General features: G+C 40.8%; 1 protein-coding gene across 4 annotated transcripts in view; it reads right to left on the bottom strand.

Annotated features, from left to right (window-relative positions):
* Positions 1-21341, bottom strand: part of trappc9 (trafficking protein particle complex subunit 9) — a 619414-nt gene that overhangs the window by 444834 nt on the left and 153239 nt on the right. For all 4 annotated transcript variants that reach the window (XM_072570417.1, XM_072570415.1, XM_072570419.1 and 1 more), the window contains one exon: positions 12286-12416. In XM_072570417.1, coding sequence (XP_072426518.1) covers positions 12286-12416 — 131 coding nt within the window. The remainder of the gene's footprint in view (positions 1-12285; positions 12417-21341) is intronic.

Below are 21341 nucleotides of genomic sequence, written 5' to 3'. Positions count from 1 at the left end.
TCTGCACATAAACCCACAAATTCTGAAGACAGCTCCAGGGTTTTGACCCATCTGAAGGAATGACAATGTACTTCCAATCAGTCAGGATGGTTTCTGGCTTGGAAAATAACTTGCAAATGGTGGCGTCCCCATATATTTGCCACTTTTATCTTTCTAGATAGTTGTGGCAGTGGGTTTGAAAGGTGCTGCTTAAGGAGCCATGGTAAATTTCTGCATTGCTGCAACTGAGAATGAGTGGTGGAGGGATTGTTCGTACACAAGGCCAGAGCAATCTGTCCAGGACTCAAATATTTGTTGTCATGCTGAGCCACAACAACTGGTGTCTCTTGAAAAGCCAATCAAGAGGCTGTCAATGAGCAAAATTGTTCTCAACACAGACAGGCATTGCTGATTAGTCTTCAATTCTTCCTCATTGAGCGATCAATGCTGCATATACCACTGTATTCCAGTAGATAGTTTTCAAATTTGCAAATATTTCCTGATACAGCTTCCCTGGTTTAATGATTTGGAGATGCCAGTGTTGGACTGGGGTGTACCAAGTTAAAAATCACACAACACCAGGTTATAGTCCAACAGGTTTAATTGGAAGCACACTCGCTTTCAGAGCATCGCTCCTGCATCAGTTGATAGTGGAGGGCTCAATCCTAACACACAGAATTTATAGGAAAAATTAACAGTGTGACATAACAATCAATTTTTCAATGTATAATTTCAGTTAAGTCTTTTATCTGTTTGAAAACAATGTAATCCTGCATTGTACTTTGCTCAGAAACTGCATGAATTCATGTAAAACTCCATTATCTCATTTTTTAGATTAGAATCAATCTAAACATCAGGTCATTGAGAACACAGGGGGGCTAACACCTTCAACATATTGTCTAGCTATCACCATTGTTAACAGCTAACCTGAGAATGCAAGTTTTTAAAAAAAGGTTTTGTGATTTACACATGAAAAAAAGCAAAACTATATGGTATGCAAACAGATGAAAGACTTAGCAATCAATTTTTCCATGTATAATTTCAGTTACATCACACTGCAAATTTTTAATATAAATTGTGTGTTAGGATTGAGCCCTCCACTATCACCTAATGAAGGAGCGACGCTCCGAAAACTAATGTGCTTCCAATTAAACCTGTTGGACTATAACCTGGTGTTGAGAGATTTTTATCCCTGGTTTAAAGCAGCCTCTTTTCCCATTGTTTTAGTCTACAGAACAATTCAAGTGGCATTTACAGATTTACCTTTCTTCAAAAAAATTACTTATTTTCGCTTTGTATTTCCAATGTTTTCTAAGTGAGAATAAGAGTTCTGCCAAAACATCAGTTAACTCCTGCAGCTCCCTCACAAACACAATGGCATTCATCTGAAAAACCAACTGTAAAGTTGCTTCAGTTTTTAATCCCACACTGGGAAGGCATTTGCAGAAAGAGTCCAAAATCTAAATTACCATTTTTCAAGCAAGAATACATCAAATTTATTATTACACCTTTCTGTCTTATAAACAAGAGTGTACTAGTTAGGTAAATTTTCATCAGACAGATATATTTCTACAGACAAAAGAAAAGGCGATGCTTGGAAAGGATTTCTGAGATCAGCACAAGGTTTTGACTAATGCAAACTATTCTAGCATTAAGACAGAAATCATTTGAAATGAGAGATTCTAATTTTATCCTTTCTGAACTTATTGCCAATAATGTTTCAGTGAACCAAGAGGTCAACATTTTTGGTACTGCCCGCAGATTATGCTCAATGGCCATTTAAAGCCCATCAAGTTCAAAGCCAAGAGTAAACCATGTTATGTTAATAACTTAAAGACTCATTAAAATGACATGTAAAATTCCAAGCACTTTACAGGAAAGAAAATATACGATGTTTTTAAAACATCAATCACTGCAGCTAAATTACTGCTATGAAAGATCATAAAACAACCAAGTCTGTAACACAAGTTCTGAGCGTTCACAAGCACGGCACATAATTGGACTTTTACTAGCTTAATTTATTTTCCACTAGATTTCAAAATCAGTGTATCAAATCAAGTATGAATAAACAACATCTTCAAACTGTGAATTTCATGAATAGATGCAAGGAAAGTATGATGACTGCAGAATTAAATTATGTTTTCATGCCAAAAATACCAGTCTAAATACAGTTTCACCTGAGTGTGGCAAACTGGTCATGTGCAAGGTTATGAGCCTGATACTGACAAAGGACTTTTTCTAAAAGTTCAAACAATAACAAGCCAAGATTGCATACTCTAAGAGCTTTACTGCAACATAAGACTAAAGGCATTATTGACTAAACAATATTTACAGGTAAATTATACTTTTATCACACAAGAGAACATTTCTTTCATCATAACCAAAGAAAATCAGCTTCATGGGTATTTTTATATGGTGATTTAATTAAACATTCAATTTGCCCATAATTAATCCAAGGTCTTAGCTTCCTAGCTCAAGCTAGGAAGTTTTACTCTCAGAATATCCTTTCACAATGAGGCTTTTTTGCATGACAGATTCCTCCTCCAGCACAAGTCAAAATGATGTTGGACTATTCACTTACTCCCCAAAAGATCAGTTTTTTCAATATAAATGCAAATGCCCATCTCAATACTTCTATGGTAAACCTCAACATCTTGCTGCTTAAAGCTGCTTTCATTTTCTAGATTCTGACATACTAAATGGCCCAAGAGTTTCAGGAATATCTTGGAACTCCTTCCTGTTACAGTCTATTTAGAATGTGAATCACATAGATTTTGTACCAAGGTGCAAGTGGTAATTAGATATCTTCATTATCACAATATAATAAAACAAGCAACTGCAATGCTGGAGATCTCAAGCAAACAAAAACAAAGTTTTGGATAAACTCGATAGGGTTCTGAATGAGGATCAGTGGACTCAAAACGTTAACTCTTTCTCTCCACAGATGCTGGCAGAATTGTTGAGTTTCTTCAGCAATTACTGTTTTGTTTGGTTTGATACTTCTAAAATAAGAATTGGATAAAAATAAGACAGGGTAAAGTACAACTTTATGCAAGCTTTTCTGGGACATTCCAAATTCAGTCTTCTCATGAAGATTGCTGAAGTGGTCCTCAAGTGTAAACACCTTCTGCTTTCTTCCAAGTCAAAGAATTAGACTTTACATTACATACCACAACCCAAAGGACTAGCCATACTACATCAGGAGCATTTCTGAACTGACAGCCAGACTACTGCAACCACTAGGACTCATAACAGCACACAAACCAACAGCCACTCTCAGACAACAACTCACCAGAACGAAGGACCCGATACCCAACATGAGCAAAACTAATGTAGTGTACAAAATCCCATGCAAGGACTGCACAAAACACTACATCGGACAAACAGGAAGACAGTTAACGATCCGTATACATGAACACCAACTAGCCACGAAACGACACGGCCAGCTATCCTTAGTAACCACACACTCAGACGACAAGCAACATGAATTCGACTGGGACAACACTACCATTATAGGGCAAGCCAAACAGAGAACAGCCAGGGAATTCCTAGAGGCATGGCACTCATCCACAGATTCTATCAACAAACACATCGACCTGGACCCAACATACCGGCCACTACAGCGGACAGCTCGAACTGACAACCGGAAGCGGCAGAGACAGGCCACTATAAATGCCGGAGGAAACAGCACAGAAGCGCTTCACAGGAGGCTCCCAAGCACTGAGGATGTCACCTAGACAGGGGACGAAACGTTTGCAAGACAAATTCCCAGCTCGGCAAACAGAACCACAACAACGAGCACCCGAGCTACAAATCTTCTCCCAAACTTTGAAATGAGAGAGAGATAAGCAGGAATATTACATGGCTCAATCAAGTCAACTGACAGGACCAGAGAAACAATATGCTTGTGTCAAGGGCAGTAAAACAAATGGAGTGGACAGATACCTGGATGAAGAGCTTATTCAGTCATGGGGCCATACACATGGTCCAACTCGTCCATGCCGACCAAGTTTCCTAAACAATGCTCGTCTCACCTGCCTGCATTTGGCTCATATCCCTCTAAACCTTTGTTATTTATGTACCTGCCCAAATGCCTTTTAAATATTCTAACTGTACCTACCACTTCCTCTAGCAGTTCATTCCACATACAAGCATATGGGATGTTGTACTTTATAAGCTGGTTAGTTATGCTAAACTGAAAGAACAGTAGTTCCATCCCAACTACAGTACTATACCCAAACTTGTTGGTGCACTTTATAGGAAGGTCACAATGGTTTTGGAGCAGATACCGAAGAAATTCTCTGGAATCATTCACTTGATGAAACATTTTTTACGTGGATAAACCGCAGACGTTCTGGTTACTGCTTCAGAAAAGGACAAAAGATTTGATTAAAGTGTTTAAAATCGTGAAGGATCTAGATATTATAATTACAGGAAACCTTTTTCAAAGGCTCAAGAGTCAACAGCGCATATCAAGATGATAGGCAAAAGAACCAGAGAAAGTGAGAAGGAAAAACATTTTAAGCAAAATAGTTCTGATTTGGAATTCACCTGCTGATATGACGATGGAAACAAATATGTTCTCAAAACAGAGTTGGATAGATATGTGAAGGACAACAGTGACATGACAAAAGAGTTATAGTCAATTTATTCAATGATTCTATAAACCCTATTCAAATATAAAGGTTTAAGAAATTTGCAAGTTAATTGTTTTGTTAACTTTGCTAAAGTCATTTGTTTCCTTTTATTGTAACCAGCTCAAGTAAGCGGATGCAGACCATCTGCCATGTGCATCTTTCAGTCTTTAGCCTCTAACTCTTCTAAACAAGTGGAAATGCGAACTTCAAAAAAACTTTGCTTTATTCTTGTCAAAGACATTCTGTTGCTCATTAATGTCAATAGTTTTTCACAACTGTCAATCATGGTTCCTTTCATCCATTCTGATGCTTTCCCCCATTCAAGAAAATTCAATTTTTTTTGAGCATGCAATTTTCCCATTCTTTTTCAATAATTGAGCTGTTTTCAAGCATTTGTTGTTTTGATGTTTCGCTGCATATCATCCATGCTCTCAACTTTTTCTAGCTGTTGATTACCCATCATTTATTGAGTGACTTCTCTTCTCACCAACACCATTCCTGCTCCTGTCATTCATTTGATTTGTTCAGTCCTATGAAGAAGCTGCTTCACCTGTGATGACAGAAAAGCGCAGCAGGTCAGGCAGCATCCAAGGAGCAGGAGAATCGACGTTTCGGGCATGAGCCCTTCTTCAGGAACGTCGATTCTCCTGCACCTTGGATGCTGCCTGACCTGCTGCGCTTTTCCAGCAACACATTTTCAGCTCTGATCTCCAGCATCTGCAGTCCTCACTTGCACCTGCGATGACATCAACTAGATGGATTTTTTGTTCAGGAGAATAAAAAGTATTCTCATAGAAACATGGAAAATAGGAACTTCAAGTTTACTCTGCCATTCAATATGATCATGGCTGATCATCCAATTCAGGACCCTGTTCCCACTTTGTCCCCATACACTTAGATCCATTTAGTCTTAAGAACTATTTCCAATGATTTAACGCCTTCTTGAAAACATTTCACTTTGTGGCTGAGAATTTCACAGGCTCAGCACACTCAGTGAAGAAATCTTCTTCATAGTCATTGAGCTGTACAACATGGAAACAGATCCTTCGGTCCAACTCGTCCATGATGACCAGATATCCTAAATTAATCAAGTTCCATTTGCCAGCATTTGGCCTATAACCCTCTAAATACTTCTTACTCATATACACATTCAGATGCCTTTCAAATATTGCATTTGTACCAGCCTCCACCACTTCTTCTGGCAGTTCATTCCATACTCTCACCACTCAAAGTCCAAATAAACCACATTCACTGGCTTCCCCCTTATCAATAATGGTTATATTCTCAAATAAATTTAGTAGATTTGCCAATCTACTAAAGCATTTCCCTTTTACCAATCTATGCTGAGTCTGTCTAACCCTGTTACTGCTTTAAGTCCATGAGGGGCATGGATAGGGTGAATAGCCAAGGTCTTTTTCCCCAGGGTGGCAACCAGAACTGGACATAATATTTCAAGTGTACTATATTCCAGGGTACTATAGAGCTGCAGCAAAACCTTGCGACCCTTAAACTCAATCCCCCAGTTAATGAAAGCCAAAATACCATACGCCGTCTTAACAACCCGATCAACTTGGGTAGCAACTTGGAGGGTTCTAAGTGGACCCAGAGATCCCACTGTTCCTCCACACTACCAAGAATCCTGTTCTTAACCATGGATTCAACATTCAAATTCAACTTTTCAAAATGAATCACTTCGCATTTATCCAAGTTGAACTCCACCTGCCACTTCTCAGCCCAGCTCTGCATCCTGTCAATGTCTTGTTGTAGCCCGCAACAACTCTCAATACTATCACCAACCTTTGTGTCATCGACAAACTTGCAAGACACCCTTCCATGTCAGCAACCAAAAACTACAAAGAGCAGGGGCCTAAGAACAGATTTTTGCTGGACACCACTGCTGACAGACCTCCAGGCGGAATACTTACCATCCACTACCGCCCACTGTCATCTTTAGGCCAGCCAATTCTGTATTCAGACATTCAAATTAGTGTCCCATACCTCCTAACTTTCTGAAATGAGCCTACCATGGGGAGCCTTATCAAATGCCTTACTGAAATCCATACACACCACATCCACTGTTTCATCAACATGTCTCATCACACCCTCCAAGAACTCAAAGGTTTGTGAGGCATGACCTGCCCCTCACAAAGCCATGCTGACTATCTTTAATCAAACTATGCTTTTCAAACTAGTCAGAAATCCTATCTCTCAGAACCTTTCCAGTACCTTGCTTATCACAGACGTAAGACTGACCAGTCTGATTCACTTTCTTGAACAGAGGAACAACATTTGCCTCCCTCCAATCAGCCAGTATTACTTCCATGGAGACTGAGGATGCAAAGATCATTGCCAAAGACAGAGCAATCTCATTCTTGTTTTTCCGTTATAACCTTGGATATATCTGGTCTGGCACTGGGAACGAATTCTATCTTGATGCTTCCCAAAATTTCCATCCAGCACATCTACTTTTCTTTAATATTAATCTGTTCAAGCCCATTATCCTGGTCCAGTGTTCTCACTATCAAGGTCCCTCTCTCAAGTGAATACTGAAGCAAAAAAACTAATTTTGGGCCTCCCCTACTTCTTGAGACTCCAGACACAAGTTCCCTCCATTATCCCGGATCGGTCCTACCCTATCTCTGATCATTCTCTTCTTCCTCACAAGTGCTGTACCTTTCTTGTATGTACCTTTAGAGTCATAGAATCATGGAGCTGTACAGCATGGAAACAGACTCTTCAGTTCAACTCCTCTATGCCAACCAGATATTCCCAACCCAATCTAGTCCCATCTGTCAGCACCTGGCCCACATTCCTCTAAACCCTTCCTATTCATATACTCATCCAAATGACTCTTAAATGTTGCAATTGTACGAGCCTCCACCACTTCCTCTGCCAACTCATTCCATACATACATCACCCTCTGCATGAAAATATTGCCCCTTAGGTCTCTTTTAGATCTTTCCCCTCTCACCCTAATCCTACGCCCTATAGTTCTACACCCCACATCACCCCCATCCCAGGGAAAAGACCTTGTCTATTTACTCTATGCATGCCCCTCATGATTTTATAAACCTCTACAAAGGTCACCCCTCAGCTTCCAACTGCTCCTAGGAAAACAAACCTAGGTTATTCAGCCTCCCCCTATAGCTCAAATCTTCCAACCCTGGCAACATCCTTGTAAATCTTTTCTGAATCCTTTCAAGGTTCACAACATCTTTCCAGAATTGCAAGCAATATTCCAAAAGTGGCCTAACCAATGCCCTGTACAGCAACATGACCTCCTGTACTCAATACTCTGACCAAAAAAGGAAAGCATACCAAATGCTTTCTTCACTATCTGACTCTACTTTTAAGAAGCTATGAACCTTCATTCCAAGGTCCTTAAAACTCCTTAGGATCTTACTATTAAGGGTATAAGTCCTGCAAAGATTTACTTTCCCAAAATGCAGCACCTCGCATTTATCTGAATTAAACTCCATCCGCCACTCCTCAGCCCATTGGCTCATCTGATCAAGATCCCATTGTAATCAGAGGTAATCCTCTTCGCTGTCTACTACACCTCCAATTTTGGTGTCATCTGCAAACTTAATAACTGTACCTCTTATGCTCACATCCAAATCATTTATAAAAAAAATGACAAAACGTAGCGGATCCAGCAGAAATCCTTGTGGCACTCCACTGGTCACATGCCTCTAGTCTGAAAAACAACCCTCCACCACCGCCCTGTCTTCTACCTTTGAGCCAGTTCTGTATCCAAATGGCTAGTTCTCCCTGTATTCCATGAAACCTAACCTTGCTAACCAGTCCCCCATGGGGAACCTTGTTGAACACCTTACTGAAGTCCATATAGGTCACATCTACTGCTCTGCCCTCATCAATCATCTTTGTTACTTATTCAAAATACTCAATCAAGTCTGAGAGACATGATCTCCCACGCACAAAGCTATGCTTACTATCCCTAATATCAGCCCTCACTTTTCCAAATACATGTACATTCTGTCCCTCAGGATTCCCTCCAACAACTTGCCCACTACCAATGCCAGGCTCACCGGTCTATAGTTCCCTGGCTTGTCCTTAACTCCTTTCTTAAAAAGTGGCATCACATTAGCCAACCTCCAGTCTTCCAGCACATCACCTGTGACTATCAATAACACAAATATCTCAGCAATAGGCCCAGCAATCACTTCTCGACCTTCCCACAGAGTTCTCGGGTACACCCGATCAGATGCTGAAAATTTATCCACTTTTATGCATTTCAAGACATCCAGCAATTCCTCCTCTATAATATGGACATTTTTCAACATGTCACCATCTATTTCCCTACATTCTATATCTTCCATATCCTTTTCCACAGTAAATACTGATGCAAAATACTCGCTTAGTATCTCCCCCATCTCCTGTGGCTCTACAGAAAGGCTGCCTTGTTGATCTTGGAGGGACCCTATTCTGTCCCTAGTTACCCTTTTGTCCTTAATATATTTGTAAAAACATTTTGGATTCTCCCCAACTCTATTTGCCAAAACTATCTCATGTCCCCTTTTTGCTGTCCTGAATACCCTCTTAAGTATACTCCAACTTTCTTTATACTCTAAGGATTCACTGGATCTATCCTGTCTCCACGTGACATATGCTTCCTTCATTTTCTTAACCAAACCCTCAATTTCTTTAGTCATCCAGCATTCCCTATACCTACCAGCCTTTCCTTTCACCCTAACAGGAATAAACTTTCTTTGGATTCTCGTTATCTCATTTCTGAAAGCTTCCGATTTTCCAGCTGTCCCTTTACCTGCGATCATCTGCGCCCGATCAGCTTTTGAAAGCTCTTGCCTCATATCATCAAAATTGGCCTTTCTCCAATTTAGGACTTTAACTTTTAGATCTGGTCTTTCCTTTTCCATCACTATTCTAAATCTAATAGAATTAAGGTTGCTGGCCTCAAAGTGATCCCCCACTGACACCTCAGTCACCTGCCCTGCCTTATTTCCCAAGAGTAGGTCAAGGTTTGCGCCTTCCCTAGTAGGTACATCCACATACTGAATCAGAATATTTTCTTATACATGTTTAACAAATTCCTCTCCATCTACACCCTTAACACTATGGCAGTCCCAGTTGATGTTTGGAAAGTTAAAATCCCCTACCATAACCACCCTACTATTCTTACAGATTACTGAGATCTCCTTACAAATTTCTCAATTTCCCTCGGACTCTTGGAGGGGTCTATAATACAATCCCAATAAAGGTGATTACCCCTTTCTTATTTCTCAGTTCCACCCAAATAACTTCCCTGGATGTATTTCCAGGAATATCCACCTTCAGTACAGCTGTAATGCTATCTCTTATCAAAAACACCACTTGCCCTTCTCTCTTGCCTCCCTTTCTATCCTTCCTGTAGCATTTGTATCCTGGAACATTAAGCTGCCAGTTCTGTCTATCCCTGAGCCATGTTTCTGTAATTGCTATGATATCCCAGTCCCATGTTCCTAATCATGCCCCGAGTTTATCTGCCTCCTCAGTTCGACCTCTTGCATTGAAATAAATGCAGTTTAATTTATCAGTCCGACCTTGTTTTCTGCTTTGTCCCTGCCTGTCCAAACTATTTGACTCACTTCTTTTCTCAACTATGGTCGGCATGGACGGGTTGGACCGAAGGGTGTGTTTCCATGCTGTACATCTCTATGACAGTCTCAGATTGATCTCTTTCCTCACTATCTCCTTGGGTCCCACTCCCCCACCTTACTAGTTTAAAGCCTCACAAGCAGCTCTTGCAAATCTCCCTGCCAGTATATTAGTCCCCTTCCAATTTAGGTGTAATCGGTCCTTCTTGTACAGGTCACTTCTCCCCCAGAAGAGATTCCAATAATCCAAAAATGTGAATCCTTCTCCCATACACCAGCTCCTCAGCCATGCATTCATCTGCACTATTCTCCTACTTCTACCCTCACCAGCTCATAGCACCGGGAGTAATCCAGATATTACTCATCTCGAGGACCTCCTTTTTAAATTCCTGTCTAATTCTGTATTCTCCTTTCAGAATCTCATCCTTTATCCCTTTCTATGTCGTTGGTTCCCATGTGTAGAATAAACTCCTGCTGGACCTTGTCCCCCTTGAGAACATTCTGCACCCTGAGACATCCCTAATCCTGACACCAGGGAAGCAATACACTTCTGATTTTTCACTGCTGGCCACAGAAACATCTGTCTGTGCCTCTGACTAGGGAGCCCCCTAACACAATCGATTTCTTGGAACCCGATGTACCTTTCATTGCATTAGAGTCAATCTCAATACCAGAAACGTACCTGTTCAACCTACATCCCCGTATCTGACCGTATCTGCAACTTTTCTTCCTTCCTGTAACACCCCCCCCCACTCTTGTAAATGCCTCATTACCTCTAATTGTCGCATTTATTGCGAATATAATCCTCAGTAACACTAAATCTCTCTAAACTCGCACATCTGACAAGAGGAGCATATCACTCTACTTAGGGCCATTTTTGCTTCTTCCAATCTGCAGACCCAGAAAATAGCCTTATCTTATTCCTATACAAAACACTGCTCCACGCTAACTTGATATTTATGGCTTTTATTTTTAAATTTAGTCAAGAGATATATCTCAATAAAACATATAATCAAGAAAGAACCCACTCTACTCACTACTGCAGACTTACACTAAGGCACCAACACGACACTTAATACTAATGACTTAACTGTCTGTGTGCTGTGACCTCTCCCAACCAGGTTCTTCCAAGATCTATTGTGAATTTCACTGTATGTTAATTTTCCCAGATGCACTCTGATGTCCAGCAATACACGAATTCAACAGCAAAGGCAATAAGTGTGCAGATTCACCGCTGTGTCAGTTAGCAGGGTGGGTCTCTCTCTCTCTCTCTCTCACCATGTGCTGCCTTCGTCTATACCTCCCCCATTTAAAAGGGCTGTTGCTTTGACTGTTTAGGAATTTTGGAGAATAAAACAATGTGACAGCATATAGAACAGTAATTGCTGCTCCTGGAATTCAAGTAAATCACCTCCAATATCGAAAACAACTCAAAAAAAAGAGCATCCTGTTACAGCCAGAATTTTTTTCCTTCCTCCAGGAATGATGAGAAGAAATTTCTTTATTCTAGGGTTGAGAATGTTTAGAATTGTTTGCATAGGACCACAAATGTTCACTCATCGGTTATATTCAAAGCTACAATGGCCAGATTTCTGGAATTTAGGAAAATGAAGGGATAGGGGAATTCGGAGGGTAGGTCAAGTTGGAGGTCAAGGATCAGCCCTTTCATCCCAGGAACCGATCCAGTGAAGCTCCCTTGTAAACCCCAACGCAAATCTTAGCTTTCTTCATGCATTCAAACCACAAATTTAAAATGCCTAATTTTAAAAGATATAAATCAGCATTTTAGTGTTATTTATCAATAAATGCAGCTGGATAGGCTTGACATCCTCTTTGAAGTAAATTATAATAGTGAGGTCAAGGATTAGCCATCATCTTATTCAATGGCCAAGTAGACTTATGGGTTTGTGATCAACTCCTGCTTCTTCTTATCTCTGTCCTAATGTCTTAACTACCAGTCAATACTTGCTAGAGTTGTCACAATCAAGCCCATATTTTGACGCACAACACCTATCAAAACTGTTGTACACGACATCTCAAATGCACAATCCTACCTTTATATGACTGTATTCACTCTTACTGTTGGTGTCAGCAGAATTCAAAACAGTAGATTTGCTATCCGAGCGAGGTTTGCCATTCTGTCGAAAAGGGCTTGACAAGGGTAACCCTGCAACACTGATGCCATCTGAAATAGTTAAGAAACAAACCACAGTTTTCATAAACTTGTAGCAAAAATTTGCAGTCATGTGTATCAACTGTCTTGATTCATGGAAATTTATGGAAAGGTAAAGAAAACAAAAACAAAAGAACAGAACACATAATATGCTATTTCTCAATATAACAAATTCCATTACCAGCAAGATTTTTCACAACTTACACATTTTCAAAAGCTGCAAAAGAACAAATTTTTTACGAGGTGAATGTGTATCCTAAAGATTGAGGTAGATTAGGTTTAATGCACAGGACAGACAGTAAAGACCATCACCTTCATGCTCACTATCCAAAAGAAGCTCCAACTTTGAGCATCACAGACACTCATACATTGGGGGAGGGGTGCTTTATCCCCAGACACACCCCAGTTAAGAACAGGGACCCAATCCAGTGCTGTTGGCAATCTGATCCACACTAGCCATCTGACCAACCACATAACCATTTCCCCGAGGAGTTCAAGTTGCTGGGTCAACCTTCGTATATTGTACTCTGAAGCTGTAGAGCTAATGATAGTAAGGGTTCCAATTCCTTTGCTATCACATGGCTGATCAGGAATCTCTCCCACTTTCTTTGCATGCAATTAGTGTATGTTGGAAGGATTTACAAATTCGTGCTCAAACTATTTCGCCATATTATGGATAAACCTTCTTCAGCTATCAAATTCTCAAGCAAGCTTGAACCCAGAGCTTCACACTGAGCTTGAAAGCAGGATACTACCATTATAGAGTTACCAGGATCAACACACACTGTGCCAAATGTACATTCAGCCTCTGTTATAAATGAACCCTCAACTGTCACCAGGTTCAAGACAGTTCTGCACAGTTTAGCTAATGTATTTTATCTAAACAGTTCCTTCCTAATGAACTTAATTAAACTACCTTTCAAATTACTTATGACCAATAAATTGCCTATCTTAGATACCATGACAATTGAATGTGAAATCTTACACAATGACAAGATAATCTACTTTAGTCAAAATAATGAAGGAATAAATATTGACCAACATACTGCAGGAACTTTCCCTGCTTTTTTTCCAAAGCAGTGTCATGGAATCATTAACAATCACCTGCAGATAGATGGGGCCTTGTTAGCAGAAAGACAGCACCCCTGACAATGCAACTCTCCCTCAATACTGTACTGGAGAGTCAGCCTGAATTCTGCAATTAATGCTGCTGTACAGTTTGAATTCAAAGCCTTCTGACTCAGTCAAGAGTGCCGAATCATGGAATTTGATCCTGAGGTCAATTATTTTATTGCTGCTGAAATTATGTTACATATGTGATATAACACATAAGCAGAAGTACAAAAGCTTAGATGGAATATCATTCTTATACCCCAACCAACACGATTCTTTAGAGTCAGATGTACAGCACGGAAACAGAGCCTTCAGTCCATTTGTGGGCAGCATGGTGGCACAGTGGTTAGCACTGCTGCCTCACAGCGCCAGAGACCCGGGTTCATTTCCCGACTCAGGCGACTGACTGTGTGGAGTTTGCACATTCTCCGTGTCTGCGTGGGTTGCCTCCGGGTGCTCCGGTTTCCTCCCACAGTCCAAAGATGTGCAGGTCAGGTGAATTGGCCATGCTAAATTGCCCGTAGTGTTAGGTAAAAGGGGTAAATGTAGGGGAATGGGTGGGTTGCGCTTTGGCAGGGCGGTGTGGACTTGTTGGGCCGAAGGGCCTGTTTCCACACTGTAAGTGATCTAATCTAATCTAAAACTCATCCATGTCGACCAGATAGCCTAACCAAATCTAGTCCCATTTATTAGCACTTGGTCCATGGCCCTCTGAACCCTTCCTATTCATATATCCATCTAGATGCCTTTTAAATGTTTTTTAAAAAAATCACAACACCAGGTTATGGTCTAACAGATTTATTTGGAAGCACTAGCTTTCGGAGCGCTGCTCCATTCATCAGGTGGTTGTGGAGTATAAGATGGTAAGACACAGAATTTATCGCAGAAGTTTACTGTGTGGTGCAACTGAAATTATATATTGAAAAATACCTTTTAAGTGTAATTGTATCAATCTCCATGACCTCCTCTGGCAGCTTATACCATACACACACCACCCTCTATGTCAAAAGGTTGCCCCTTAGGTCCCTTTTAAATTTTTTCCCTCTCACCCTAAACTTATGCCCTCTAGTTCTGGACTTCCCTACCCCAGGAAAAAGACCTTATCTATTCATCCTAACCACACCCCCTCATGATTTTATCAACATTTATAAGACCACCCCTCAGCCTCAAACTCTAGGGAAAACAGCCACAGTCTATTCAGCCTCTCCCGGTAGATCAAATTCTCCAACCCTGGCAACATCCTTGTAAATCTTTTCTTAACCTTTTCAAGTTTCACAGCATCCTTCTGATTCAACACATAATTAGGAAAGATACAAATCTACCATAGCAATTGATCTGATTAGTTTCCCAATGAAGTCCTTGGAACATCGTTTCTTAAACATTTTCCCACTGCAATCCCATTTTGTGTCTTGGTCACGGTTTTGAACTCTTTAAGGTAATTGACACAATGTGGGCAGGAGATGACATATCAAGCAGGGAATGGAGTAGCAGCAGTAGGATGGAGCTAAGCAGCAGCCCTCAGTATTGCTGAGCTCATGACTGCAAAATTTCAGAATGTAACCATATTGAGCCTCCTGACCAATACTTTGGGAAGTCTCTCCCTTGGACTTAACTTATGGTCATAACCTAAATCGAAACCTAAATCTCCAAAATTCTCAACACTGTTGGCATTTGAGAAAGATTTCTTACAGTCCTCCTAGAACATTACAGTAGTGTGGTTAGATTAAGAAATATAATGATCAAAATAGCATGATTCCTGTAACTTGCATTGAACTTGACAAAGCATTTCTGTATAAGCCAGCAAGAGTAAATGCACAAAACGATAACCTGCTCCCAATTCAGTATAAATCTGGAATTTCATGACTCACCATGGTAGTACACTGGACATCAAACACTGTTTTTCTGAAAATCCCAATGAAAGGCACATTTTTTTTGGAAGAAGCACACAAATTCTCCAATTTTCAGACCCCAGGTTGATAGAAATCACAGACCAGTTTTTATGAATCACTATTCACATTAAACTAAGTAAACTCTAACAATTCATTCTCTGTACCCCTTACAAACTCCCCTTCTGCACACAAGAACATGAAGAAGAAAAATGATACATGGGTAGAGAGAAAACAGTTCTGTATTTTTTGTTCATAAGATCAGTTGAGTTGCTTCATGCTGATCTGAAGGGTTTTTCTTTTTTGAATGTTTCACTAGGTTGCTGAGACATAGGGTAACTGGTTTACTCATAAAAAGGTCTCTTCAATTCAATGTCACAATCTGCAATATCTGCTGAAGGTAAGGTAAGCTGGCTTCCATCTGGCTTAATATGATTAATTGCAGAGGACTGAAAGAGGGAGCACCTGCTGGTTTTACTTCTGGTCTGATTAGTTCTCTCGATCTTGCTCACAGCCCAAGTTGTTCATCTCCCTGACCACCAATCACAGTTGTTGGCAGGCAGATGATCTTCCTGATTGAGAAGTTGGTCCCTCGTCTGCAAATCGAAACCACCCCTCGGCTCCAGTTCATTTACACATTGCTGCAACCTACAACTACTTTTAGAATTAGTGTGGGCCATAACCTAATCCTACTTTTAAAAAATTCCCAATCTCTATTTTAATTAATTTTTCTCAGTCATCCCATAAATATCAAACAAAGAACTGTGGATACTGGAGGTCTGAAAAAAAAACAAATTACTGGTGAAACTCAGCAGGCCTGGCACCATCTATGCAGAGAGAACAGAATTAATGGTTCGAGTCCAATGACTCTTCATCATAAGACCATAAGACATAGGAGTGGAAGTAAGGCCATTCGGCCCATCGAGTCCACTCCGCCATTCAATCATGGCTGCTGGGAACCACTTGGTTCTGCTGGTTTCTGCCAAGTTCTACCAGCAATTATTGCTCTTTTGTGTCCCACAATATCCTTGCCTAATCTTAAGCACAAGAGCAGGACAAATCTAAAAAGGCACAGTACCTCACAACGGTTTTTTAAAAATATAAACCAATCGACAAAGATTGCTAATCTTCAAAACCTTTAGTCTCACGCTAATAGTATACTACATCATATAAATATACATTGCATTAAACCTAAGCATGCAAACATTTCAAACTACAGCTCAATTTAATGCACTTCTTCTGCCACCAAACCCTCCAGTCTTCCTTCAAGTCGTGACAACAATGTCGCTTTTATATTTTCTTGTTCTGCCATGTGTATATTTTTAAAATTATATGTCTGTGACAAGAAACTCCATCTAAGTAGTCTGGTATTTTTATCCTTAAATTTTTCCAAACACATTAAGGGGTCACAATCAGCACACTCTATTGTCTCAGATACATTATTGGCAACATAAACAGTGAAACCTTGCAACACCAACATCAAATGCAAAGTCTCTTTCTCAATGGTGGAATATTTCTTTTGATGAATGCTCAGCTTTGGGGAGAAATACCCAATAGGTCTTTCTCTCCTCTCATTTTCTTGCAAGAGTATAGCACCAACACCCACATCATTCACATCGATAGCCACCTTAAATGGTTTGCATAATGAGGTGTTGCTAACACTGGAGCAGTGGTCAATTCGGCTTTCAGACTGTGAAATGACTAATATTCCTCCATCCAATGAAATTTCCTGTACTCCTTGTACAGGCCAGTCAGTTGAGCAATTACATAAAATTTGATTCAAATTTTCAATAAAACCCACTCAGTTCCAGGACTCATGGTATGTCCCTCACCATGGAGAGTATGGAAACTCCCCAATAACCTTGGTTTTCACATCCTGTGGGACCACCTGTCTATGTCCAATGATATGGCCTAGGAACATGACTTGGGCTCTTACAAGCTCACTCTTGGTAAGGTTTATCACCAAGTCCTCTGCCTCAAGTTGATTGGATTCCACCAGATGCTCCAAATGCTTCTTTCACATGACTAAAAAAAATCCACCAGATTGCCGCCGTACACCATACAATTGGGTAATCCTGAAATGACCTTATTGGTTAGTCTTTGAATTATGGCTGGAGCTATAGCATGACTTTAAACTGATAAGTCCATATAGTGTCATGAAAGTCGAAATTTCCTTTGCTCTTTTGGAGAAAAAAGGTACCTGCCAGTATCCTTTAAGTCAAAATTTAGAAATACAATTTACTTGTCCTAGATTCTCAATACAAACGTTCCAAATCTGGAATAAGATACAAATTGGACTTTGTAACCACACCAGCACCCATGTATAAATACGCATCTGTGTTAGTTTTTAACTCAGAGTAGTCAATCAACAGCCTGACAAAATCAAACTCACGAAACCACACATTACAAACAAAACTCCACACACCACAATCAACATCTCTGGGTATGTCCATCAGCAGAACAGATCCATCAGAAGTGGCAACAAAATGGTGCAGAGACACAGATGTACTCCACACTGACTCCAAACTGCATGAAATCTAATTGCATCAGGTCAATATGGGACAGGAAATTTCCTGCTGATTACTATCTAAGGTGATGAATCTATGATCCTCCATGTTTAACACTACTTAGAGGAGAAATAATTGGCAGAAAGAGCACAGAATAAACTCTGGGTGGAAAATGTCAATGTGCATTAACAAGATCAGGAACACTGTCAGCACAAGCAATGGAGAAGTTGTTATTGACCCCATCCTCACAATCTAAGTGTCTCGGTAGCATTTATCCATACAAATTATTGGTAGGAGTTATCACCTCCACAGCTCTATGCAGTGAAATCCAACCTTCATGTTGATAATCACCTCTATCATTTAGCATGGCATAGCCACCATGCTAAATGGAGCAGACTTCAAACAAATCTAACATCTCAGAACTGGTCATTCGCGAGATGGTGTGGGCTATTACTGCAGCAGAATTGTGTTCAACCACAACCCGTAACTCAGCATCCAGTTTAACTTCCACTCCACCACAATGAAGGTAGGAGATAAAACTTGATTCAGAGTGCAGGTGGGCTTGCCAGGAGCCCAATGAAACTTCAAATTGGAGCAGCAGTAACACAGGGCTACTCTTTTGCCAAACAGTAATAGTATGAAAGTGACAATGTTTGGAGCTGCACGGTGGAACAGTGGTTAGCACTGCTGCCTCATAGCGCCAGAGACCCGGGTTCAATTCCCACCTCAGGCAACCATGTGGAGTTTGCACATTCTCCCAGTGTCTGTGCGGATTTCCTCCAGGTGCTCCAGTTTCCTCCCACAGTCCAAAGATGTGCAGGTTAGGTGAATTGGCTATGCTAAATTTCCCATAGTGTTAGGTGTAGGGGAATGGGTCTGTGTGGGTTACTCTTCTGAGTGTCGGTGTGGACTTGTTGGGCCGAAGGGCCTGTTTCCACACTGTAAGCAATCTAATCTAATCTAAGCAATCCCTCAACCAAAAGGTGAGATCTAAGGTCTACAATCCTGTTATGTACATCATGAATAGTAGTGGACAATTACTCAAATTAAACAAAGCCTCCTGGTGAAGTCTTGAGCATTACAGATGCCTATCTTGAATCAATTCAATTCACTTCACATCATATCAAGAAATGGTTGAAGGCACACCGCAAAGGCTATGGCTCTCTCAATTTGGGTAAAAGTCATGAAGGCACTCCAGAACAAGCCATACTCTGTGCCAAGCTGTTTTCATCCAGCTAAAGCCACTGGAATCTCCTGGACAAAGTCAAAAACTGTCCTCATATGTTCTATGATTACTAAGCAGGACAAATCAATCCCGATCAATTACAGTCCTATCAGTTGGCTTAGCATCATTAGCAAAGTGACAGAAGTGGTTCTCAGCACTAATATCACAGGGGCAGCTGCAAGGAAATAACAAAGCCCCAATTTAGTTTCTGCCACAGCTACTGAGCTCCTGACCTCATTACAGTCTTGGTCGAAACATGAACAAAACAGTTGGATTCCACAAGTGAAGTGAAAGTGAATTCCCTTGACACCAAGGCAGCATTTGACAAAGCATGACTTCAAAGAGACCGAGCAAAACCGAGATCAATGAGAATCATGGAAAAACATTGTCGTGGTTGGAGTCATACGTAGAAAATCACAGCCATCTTCACTGTGCTAAGTCAATCATCTCAACTCCTAGATATCCTTACAGGAGGAGCTCCTCAGGTGATGTCCTAGATCCAACCATCCAAACCCCTGAAATGATGATGATGAGCTGCCTTCTTAAACTGCCGCACTCCATGTGCTGCAGGCCAGCCCACAATGCTATTGTGGTAGAAATTCCAGGATCTTGACGCAGCAACAGTGATGGAACAGCAATACATTTTCAAGTCAGTGGATAAGTCCCCTGGGACGGATGGGATTTGTCCTAGGATTCTCTAGAAGGCCAGAGAGGAGATTGCTGAGCCTTGAGCTTTGATCTTTATGTTGTCATTGCCTATAGGAATAGTGCCAGAAGACTGGAGGATAGCAAACGTTGTTCCCTTGCTCAAGGAGGGAAGTAGTGACAACATTGTTAATTATAGACCAGTGAGTCTTACTTCAGTTGTGGGTGAAGTGTTAGAAAAAATTATGGGATAGGATTTATAATCATCTAGAAAGAATAAGTTGATTACAGACAGTCAACAGAGTTTTGTGAAGGGTAGGTCATGCCTCACAAATCTCATTGAGTTCTTCGAGAAGGCGAGCAAACAGGTGAATGAAGGTAAAGCAGTTTTTTGTGGTGTATATGGATTACAAAGCATTTGACAAGGTCCTCCACAGTAGACTATTGGGATTGAGGGTGATTTAGCAGTTTGGATCAGAAATTGATGAGCTGAAAGAAAATAGAGGGTGGTGGCTCATCCTGGAGTTCAGTTACTAGTGGTATGCCAAAAGGATCTGCTCTGGGGCCGCTGCTGTTTGTCATTTTTATAAATTACCTAGTAAATTTGCATATAACACTAAGGTTGGAGGAGTTGTGGATAATGCCAAAGGATGTTACAGGTAACACAGGGGCATAGATAAGCTGCAGAGCTGGGCTGAGAGGTTGCAAATGGAATTTCATGTGGAAAAAGTATGAGGTGATTCATTTTGGAAGGAGCAACAGGAATAAAAGTACTGGGCTCACGGCAAGATTCGTGGTAGTGTATATGAGCAGAAAGATCTCAGTGTCCATGTACATTGACTCCTTAAAGTTGCCACCCAGGTTGACAAGGATGCGAAGGCAGCATGTGGTGTGTTTGCTTTTACTGGTAGAAGGATTGAGTTTCAGAGCCACAAGGTCATGTTGCAGCTGTACAAAATTCTGATGCAACCGCACTTGAAGTATTGCGTACAGTTCTGGTCACCGCATTATTGAAAGGATGTGCGAGCACTAAAAAGGATTCAGAGGAGATTTATTAGGATGTTGCCTGGTATGGAGGGCAGGTCTTATGAGAAAAGGTTGAGGGGACTTGAGGCTGTTTTCATTAGAGAGAGAAGGTGGATGAAAGGTGACTTGATTGAAGCATACAAGATAACCAGATGGTTAGCTAGGGTGGACAGCGACAGCCTTTGTCCTCAGATGGTGATGGCGCACACGAGGGGGCATAACTTTAAATTGAGGACAGATGTCAGAGGTAGGCTCTTCATTCAAAGTAGTAGGGGTGTGGAATGCCCTGCCCCCTGCCTGCCAACAGTAGTAGACTCGCCAACTTTAAGGGCATTTAAATGGTCATTGAATAAACATATGGATGATAATGGAATTGTGCAGGTTAGGTGGGCTTCAGATTGGTTCCACAGGTCAATGCAATATCGACGGCCAAAGAGCCTTTACTGCACTATAATATTCGATGTTCTATGAATCCTATAAAAGACACATTGCAGTTACTGAGTATTTGTGGTGGACAAACTAGATGTTTTGGACA

Source organism: Chiloscyllium punctatum, chromosome 5, assembly GCF_047496795.1.
Source record: "Chiloscyllium punctatum isolate Juve2018m chromosome 5, sChiPun1.3, whole genome shotgun sequence".
Lineage (NCBI taxonomy): Eukaryota > Metazoa > Chordata > Chondrichthyes > Orectolobiformes > Hemiscylliidae > Chiloscyllium > Chiloscyllium punctatum.
The sequence above is the reverse complement of the archived record's forward strand: the minus strand, read 5'-3'. Positions and strand labels throughout refer to the sequence as shown.